At 34.6% G+C, this 8696-nt stretch overlaps 1 protein-coding gene and 1 long non-coding RNA gene across 12 annotated transcripts in view; one reads left to right on the top strand and one right to left on the bottom strand.

Annotated features, from left to right (window-relative positions):
* LOC118163850 overlaps nucleotides 1-4056 on the top strand; it is a 27140-nt gene extending 23084 nt beyond the window's left edge. Inside the window, exon 3 of the long non-coding RNA XR_004749223.1 lies at nucleotides 4046-4056. This is a non-coding gene — a long non-coding RNA (uncharacterized LOC118163850). The remainder of the gene's footprint in view (nucleotides 1-4045) is intronic.
* The window catches only part of TRDN (triadin), a 245228-nt gene that overhangs the window by 69696 nt on the left and 166836 nt on the right, over nucleotides 1-8696 (bottom strand). For 8 of the 11 annotated variants that reach the window (XM_035320873.1, XM_035320877.1, XM_035320868.1 and 5 more), the window contains 4 exons: nucleotides 8338-8385; nucleotides 4936-4959; nucleotides 2194-2244; nucleotides 1640-1690 (listed from right to left, as the gene is read on the bottom strand). In XM_035320873.1, coding sequence (XP_035176764.1) covers nucleotides 1640-1690; nucleotides 2194-2244; nucleotides 4936-4959; nucleotides 8338-8385 — 174 coding nt within the window. The remainder of the gene's footprint in view (nucleotides 1-1639; nucleotides 1691-2193; nucleotides 2245-4935; nucleotides 4960-8337; nucleotides 8386-8696) is intronic. The other 3 variants (XM_035320870.1, XM_035320876.1, XM_035320869.1) reach the window with 2 other exon arrangements.

The raw sequence follows: 8696 nt of genomic DNA, 5'->3' as shown, positions 1-8696 counted from the left end.
TATATATATATATATATATATATATATATATATATATATATATATGTATTTTCCAGTAACAGTTAAAAGAAGGCCCCAGTAAGCTGCTCAGCCTTTATAGAGGCCACTGAGGAGACCTGAAGAGAGCAGAGACAGGGAGAAGTATGAAATTGATTACTTTAGAAACTAGGTGAATATGGGGTGTAAGATGAGTAGTTAATAATACTAAGTATATGCTGAGTAATCAATTTTTATTTATTTTTTTATTTATTTTGTGTACAGTTATGTAAGTTCTTCCTATAAGTTCTTTGCTGCCAACATACTTTGAACTGAGCTAGTCAGCTAGCTAATCAACACCCACATTTTTAGACACAAAGACTGAAAGTTTCATGCCTATTATAGGAAACAGTTACAGCTGCATCAGCAGGCACTCTCAGGACCTGAGGGTTCAGGCTTGGCTGGGCTGGACATCAACATTGCTGCAGCCACTCAGAAGCCTTCAGGCTGTATACAGCTGTACTCAGCAGTAAGTAGTAGGCCAAGGCCTTGCTGTCAGCAGCCGTAATGCTTTGGGATATTCATGACTGTATTATATGATGTAAAGAAAGTGGTATGAAGCTCAGTTTGGTAATATGTTGGAATTCTTACGGGGATTTTTGTCTTATTGTCTTAAAATGTAGAAATCTGATATAACACAACCTACGTTTAACACGTCATGACTGCCCCTTTATAAAGACCGATTGAAGAAGGTCTAGACTCCTCTGTCATATTAGAAGGACCTGTTCAAATAGTGATTGAAGTCACTCACACCTTGACTGTGAATTGCTAAAACTACTTCCAAAGGAGTAGTTAGAGAAGAATGCGCTACATTTTTCATCTTTCCTGTGGTGCTTGAACTAGACTCTTCATTCATATGTTTGAAATAGTATGTAATGACTAAAATTTAGAATAAACATGAATATGCTTATCTATACAGTAGATCTTTTTATCCTGAAGAACCTAAAGAACATCTCAGAACATAAATCACTTTTCCTTTCAAATGCACCTATCTCTGGAAAGGAGGGAAGTGATAAAATCAATAAAAAGCACCCAAAAAATAATGGATGTAAAGAAATTCAGCAGAGCTAACCATCTACCCTGACCAAATTAAAAAAAAAAAAAAAGAAAAAAAAGAAAAAAAAGAAAAAAAGAAAGATTCAGACAAACTCACACATCTCAGGTGGTTGACTGGGTGAAGCTATGAGTTTTTGCAGAGCCCAGAAAGCCTGTTATCCAATCACATCCTCATGGATTTATACTTACAGTATCCTCAGATTTATGCAAGCATTCAGTGCAAACTTCACTAACTGGTTCCTGTTAAACACTTTGTATCATTCAGAAAAGAAAAAGTTCTTAAGAAGGATCTTAACTCAGAGTGGTTTTGTGATATTTATTTAATTATTTTTGAGGCTTTTGAATATTAATTGATTTTCAGTATTCTCTTCATATCTTTGTTTGTTTTTATTATAAAATCTGTACAGATTTTTAGCCAATTAAATATTTTTGATAAGATTTCTAATGGGCAAGATCTCTAATGATTATTTTTAAGTAAGTATCTTCATTCTTCTTTGTGTTTCTGCTTGTTTTAAAAGAAGTATTAAATTCTCTTGTGTATCCTTACCTTTATCTTTTAAAGCTGTAGGATTCTTTCCTTCCTTTTCTTTAGTGTGTTCTGTAAAAAAAAAAGAAAAAATGAATCTTCAAGCTAGAGTGATAAAAGGTTAACATCTAATACTGCTGGGTTAACAATTGATTAAAAACTCTTATTTTCTCAATGAGCCATGATACCAACTGAATGTGTAGTACAAAACACTGTCTGCACTTAGTGCATGCTAGCAAAGTGAAATTATGAACATTTCTTAACTGTGATGAAAGAACAAAGATCACTCAAAACTCATTTCATTTTGCAGCATTTAACAGCAAATCTTCATTGTGTTCCTAAATTCTGAGTTTGGACTTCTAAGGGCTTTTACAAATATTTCCTATTAGCAAAGAACTGTTTGCACTTCTTGTAATGCTAAGAAAGTTTTTCCACAAATTTACTGAACTAGTATCACACATACTTTGCTAACTAAGATATATCTTAAGAACAAAAGCCCAATGGATTGCAAGATTTTTTTCTTCTTGATGCAGATATATCTTTGGGTGTTACAGAGTTTTGTCCTTCAGTGTTACCTTTATCTTTTGTAGCAGCTGGAGATTTCAATTCTTTGTCTTTTCCAGGATCTGTAAAAGAAGTATTCACACCAACAAAGTGACAGTTAGAAGCAATAACTGAATGAAACAATGAGTTTTAATCTTAAGAGAATGAAGCATCTAGATCATGTGAGAGACTATATCTGTAAATCAGAATAAACAGTGAAAAGCAGTGATTGAAAAAGTTGTACAAAATTCACCTATTTCAGTTCTGAATGACTGTAGGCCACAAAATGTGTTTTATTGACTTAATTATGAAGTCTATAAAATGTAAAAGCTTCATCTTAATATATGATGAGGATATTTCAACTTTCTTAACCAGAAAGTACAAAACAAAACCCCACTTTTTCCCAGTTTTGATTTATTAGTTGTGTCTGTAGGTGCTTCCCTCATCTGGGATTGTTCATTCTTGCTAAACAAGTCCAAGGATCTCTCTATTGAAACTATTCTTTCATAAAGATCGGATGCATGTCTAATTGAGAGCAACACAATAGTGACAAATAGGAGGACAAAGAATTATTTTTATCTGCCTACTGACAACTAGTGGAGATGGCTAGGCCACACCATGGACACTGAATTATGCCTTATGAATTACACCTTAATGGACACTGAATTATGCCTTTGAAAAGACATAAGAAATAATCTGGTCCAGACAGAAAGCAAGAATATTGTTTCAGGAAAAACATGAGACTGTGGTTCTGGGCTAATTAAACCAAAGATTCGCTCACCCTTCTCCAAAATTAAGATGACAGATTAGGCTGTCCAAAAATAGAAAGAACAGACTTGGACTTTGAATTCTGCATGTTAAGTACAGACTACTGGTTACAGTGGTTTATATATATTATCTGCGAAACAGTAATTAACTGGCATTTTCTGGAAAAGAAATACAATGTTCTTCAGCAGATATGAAGCAAAAAATAAATTTTAAAAAAAAAATAAAAAAATCTTTCTATTGGTTGGGAAACTCAGAAGCAATTCAGTGCCAGAAATGCTTAAAGATCTGTTACAAGATCCCCTTGGTTTCTGCACATGGGATAAAAGTTCAAGACTCCTAGTGAGTAGGAAGTTGTATTGTGTTTAGCAGATAGATCTGAAACTTCCAGAACTACAGTGGTTACCCACAGTGATAATTGTTTACTTCTGGGAATCACACACAATTTATGAAGTCACTTTTGTTATGAAAACATGGATTGTGTCCAACAGCAATTTATCATCATTATCAATAAAGCTTCTTGTTCATGATTTATTATTGGACTCTGTCTAAGAAATATAAGTTTACAGGGAACCTACGTTGAAGGAATTCAGACATGATAAATTTTATTTAAATCAAAAGTAACCGACGGGTGAAAAAACTTCATTTACTGTTGACACTGAAAGCTGTCTTTTTCCATCCTCACCATATCCCAGACATGTGCTTCAGAAGCTGCCTCTGCTCTCCTGCTTCTACCTTCAGGTTTTGTGCTCAGGATTTTATTATTCAGTCACTAATTTTCAAAGTGAGAAAACAAACAATTCATTGCAAATATCCATGAAACATATAGGGAGGAACTATGTATTTCTAATAGTCCTAATGAAAATGGAAGTAACACTAATATTTAAATATTGTTAATGACAGTGGTCAGTGCTAACAGAAAAAAAAAAAAATCAGTGAGAAGGCTGAAAGATATATCCTTTTGTGCTCATGAATTACTGAAAATTTCTGAGAGGAATTCCATGCTCTGTACCATGCTCTCTACAAAAAAGGGAGTATGGAATACACAGACCTTTCCTCTCCTCTCTTTCTCTTTTATGATATGAAAAAAAGAATTTGTGATTAAACCAAGTAACACAGATAAATAGTACACTTGCCATTACAAAACAAAACAACAACAATAACAACAAAACATTTAGTGCACAATATAAACCCGTCATGTTCAGGAGCCTGTCCATAATAACTTACAGCTTTTGTGCAAAATTAAGAATATAGTTATGTAAACTGTTGTAAAAAAAATGAACATTAGTCTATTCTAAACTGCAAGTTTAAGTCAATACTGACGAAACTTAAATTCCTGAGTGGTACCCAAACAAGGAAATATCTGGTGCTTTGGAGGCTTTTATCATCTCCAGAAAAAATAAAAAAATAAAAAAAAATTGCTTTTAGAATGGTTACACAGTTGATGCAGAAGAATTTAGAGTGATCCAGGGCTGACCTGTAAATGTTAACTTAAATAATAAATACAAATACAGCTTACTAGCTGTAAGACTGAACTTGCTGAGGTCTATTAGATACTCTGGCATAACTTGCTAAAATGACAACCTGCAGCACAAATCCAATAGAAGAGCCTTTTGCTACTTGCTCTGTATTGATTTGCAGTGTTAAGATTATATGGATATCAGACAATGTAACTGAGACCTGTAGTGAGCCTAACAAACTTGTAGAGAAGAACTGTGTGTGAAATAATAAACTTTGTAAATAGATTTACCATGCTTGCATAGCACAAGTGTCATCCTTTTGACAAGGAAGAATATACAGTAATGGGACAAAGCTTCTTTGAATTAAATAGACCAGCATTTCTCCACATACCCATTGTTCTTATTATTAGCTTTGTTGTATCTAGTCTTTTTAATCAACTATAATCTACAACACCCAGTAACTTTAATACATTTTTTTTTTTATTATTATTCTTTAGAACTGACATTGATTTAACAAGTTAGGGAGAAGTATCTAAATATTTAGCTTACTTGCTTGTTTCATCTTTGGTTTATCTGAGGGAAGAAAAGAGAAGGGAAGCAGAGGTAAAAAAGAGAAAAGAAAAAAAAAGAAATATTGTAATACATGTTCACACAGGGAAAGACTTTTTAATACAAACAGGTATTGAAAATATGTTTAAAGAAATGTCTCTCACTGCTTAAATACAGCTTGAAAATGATTTCTATTCCATTGTTGCTTGACAGTTAATGTGAAAAATATTCATGTTTCTTACCTAGTACCTTGCAGACATGCAACCAAACATAAAAATGCTAATTTCATATAACCTTCTTTAACTGATGCTAGCTAACTTCTTTCTTAATAATATTGGATATTACAAGACAATATATTTGCTGTTTCCTCATTTCTTTTAAGTATTCAGTTGTCTTAATGACAAGCACTGACAACATCCTGACATTTGATCATGTCATTTGTGAAACAGATATGATAAAGAGATAAAGCACTGTCTTTCCTCAGACAGTTCTGGCAGTTCTCTTCCTTCTTGCTTTCCTTTTAACAATCAGAAATGTTACATGTAGTTTTGCTTTACTACTAATGAGAGATCAGTGAACTGGAATGTTGCTATAACTTTCTAGCCCTTTTCCCGTCAATAGGGATTTGAGGTGAAAGCTACAACAGCATGTTAAACGACTAAAACCATTGTTGAGGTTTGAAACAATGAAGCTACACCCTAATTGCTAAACAAGTAGAACGGCTGACACTCCAGATTTTACTGCAAGTCTCCATATTCATTTTTTTTTCTTAAATCGCAAATTCTAATTTTCATCAGGTCAGACTCCCTCTACTTGTTGATATGTACAAAAAGATGTACAAAAGACAGAAGAACAAATATTTTCATTTATCAGTCCAAAAATAGTTTTAAAAATAACATTTCTTCATGCATTCATACTTTTGCTGTTAAGAAGAAGAGTCCTCATTTCACTCAGATCTTCCAGATAAACCTGGGATCAGTGAATTCAGTACAGTTTTCTCTTCAGTCAAAACATAACCCAGAGCTGTTTCCAACACTTTTTTTTTTTTTTTTTTTTTTTTTAACTGTTCCATCAGAAATAGAAATGTGTGATAATATTCAAAAAAACTTTCTGAAAATGTTTTTTTGCTCATTTGTCTTTGAAAGCCCAATGTGTTGGCAGCACATACAGGGCACAGAAATGAGAAGCAGTCACAATTACTGAATTAAAGTATTCATGTTCATTTATATGCAGTAGAGGGCCTGAGCTGCTGCCAGCATTTGGAAGGAGCTGTAGAGGTAACTGAGATAGACATTGCATGTTGTTCTTATCTCTTTGACTTGCAGAAACTAGATGGTTGTGGATATGGGGAGACAGAGCTACTGCTGCTGACTGTTCTTAGGGGAAAAACGTTGTCCCCTGTTTGGGCAACTCGGGGTTCAAAATCAGCTGTGATCCCAAAACTCCCAGCTTGATGCCATCCATGTGAAACGCAGTTTGTACTGCTCCATCTATGCTCTTTATGGCACAGTTAAAATATTTTGCAAAAAAACATCCCATATAATGGTGGCATGTTGTAGAAGAGACAAATCTTACAGCAAACACCACCTCAGTGATGTATGAGGAGGTCAAATAGTGCAGGTGGCTGGAGAGCACTTGTACAGCAAAGGAAAATAGTGTAGAAATACCCAGACTAACAATGAATGAAATCTAGGCCAAAGCCTACCTAATTATAACATTTTCCATGACAACTAACAAGCAGCTGACAGCTGCTGCTGGGTGCGTATGCTGGCTTGAGTGATGCTGAGTAAAGCTGAAGCTGAGAAACTAGAGAAAAGAGAGGAATAATTGCTCAGCTGACCAAAACTACACTTGTAATTATTCCTTTTACTTTATTTTGATGGTTACTTGCAAATTTGGAAAAACTCCATTATGAAAAGACTGAAAATAGCAAATTCATCATCACGGTTCTAATCGGTAATATGAGCATGAGTAAATACATAAATCACCTTGGTAGGCAGTTAGTAATACAACAGAATAGAAGTGGATATATATTGTATAAAGGGAGCCAGTGCTGACAAGCTTTAGGGCTTTATGCTAATGTTTTATTACTTTGTTACTTGCCATACTATCTTAAAATACAGAGATGTTTTATTTATTTATTTATTTTTAACAAGTGTGTGAGAAGCTAGTTTGAAGGATATCATGCTGAAAGGTGATAATAAATATAAATATATGTAATGGAGAAAGTCACAATAGGAGACCTGATAGGAGGGGAAAGGAGAATTTCCCTCACTTGCAAGCTCACTCTCGTTTGTACATCCTCAATCCCAAGCAGAGTGTGTCCAAGCATTCTGTCCAGCACTTAGGCAGTGAGATATGTGTATCCAGTTAATCTGTCCAGAAGACCTTGCAGTGGCACAGGGAACAAGCACTACCAGCCACTAAGTGCCCAACATACCATGTTTTTCCTAGTTTGGCAGCCATGTATTGCTGTCCTTTGTGTCTTCTTGTACACTTCAAGAATGGCCAATGATTATGATCTTTTCCCTTTCCATGCTATTTGATGTCTGGAATTTTATTCACTGTCCTTTTTTTTTTTTTTCATTACCTAGATTATTATATATATTTTTTTAAGTCTCCAAACCTATATATATACATATATATAATTTTTTAATATTCTCACTATCATCTTTGTGGGCATGGCTTGAGTTTTGTTTTAGCTTGAATGCAGACTGACCCTTGTTTTTTCTGCTCTGACTAACTTTAAATTGTATTTAGGCTTTGTGGCTTGCTGAACAATGACATCAACACGTGTAGTTCTTGTATCCCTTCTTCTGGTGTTCCTACTCCTAGACCTTCCCGTTCATACCTCACACATAACAATCCTAACTGTTTTGCTACAAACATTTAAAAGTTCTGTTCTCAAAATCCTTCTGAGATTTCTCAAGCTGCAGCAGATCTTTAAGGCTCTTCTTAGGGCTAAGGTCTTCTTAAGGGCTATCATTTGGGATAAGAAAGGAAGCTCTTCTGACTGGAGGTGGTCTGTGCCCCTATACCTCATTGCACGTCTGTGTCCAAGACTGAGGAGCAACGGCTGATTGATCCCTGCCTAGGCTGCTGGGGTAGGAAGCCTCTCACAAGACCTGTGGAACATGAAAGTCCCAGTGCAGGACTTTTAAGGTGAAGTGAGTGGCTTGCTCACTTTGAGCTTTTGTAGTGGTTTTCTGGAAGTGGGACAAAGCCAGGTTCCTGGTGGAAATTCCCTCTTGCTCTGATAAACAGAGCAGAACTCTTGCAAATAGCAGTCAGAGCAAAGATTTTAAATGTTGTTGTCATCTAGCCGTCTGAATCTGAGGATTTTGTTTCTGTGCTGTTGTCTTTTGAGGAGAGATAATGCCAACTTCTTTGTTTTCTTTTTACCTTGCTCTCCTGCCTTCATTGCTTTCTCTTCCTTCTTTTCAGGTACTGCTGCAAGAAAAGATAAGATTTAAGTGATGTTTCTGGTCAGAAGTGTTGCTTTTCTTAAATACTTACAGATTACTTTAAAGCAAATGATTTCAAAGATTTTCAGCCATGAGATTGCTTTTTTTTTTTTTTTTTTCTGATAAAAGACCACATAATAAGCATTTTTGACCTATCTTAAAAAAAAAATCAAACAGGAATTTCTTTCAGAAAAAAAAAAAAAGCAGTATCTTTTTTTCTTCTTTTTTCTTGATCTCAGGTGGAACAGAGGCTAAACTGCAGATACCTTATTATTATAAGTTATATAAGATACTATA

Source organism: Oxyura jamaicensis, chromosome 3 (genome assembly GCF_011077185.1).
Source record: "Oxyura jamaicensis isolate SHBP4307 breed ruddy duck chromosome 3, BPBGC_Ojam_1.0, whole genome shotgun sequence".
Taxonomy (NCBI): Eukaryota; Metazoa; Chordata; class Aves; order Anseriformes; family Anatidae; genus Oxyura; species Oxyura jamaicensis.
Note: the sequence above shows the minus strand (reverse complement) of the source record. Positions and strands in the feature narration are given on the sequence as shown.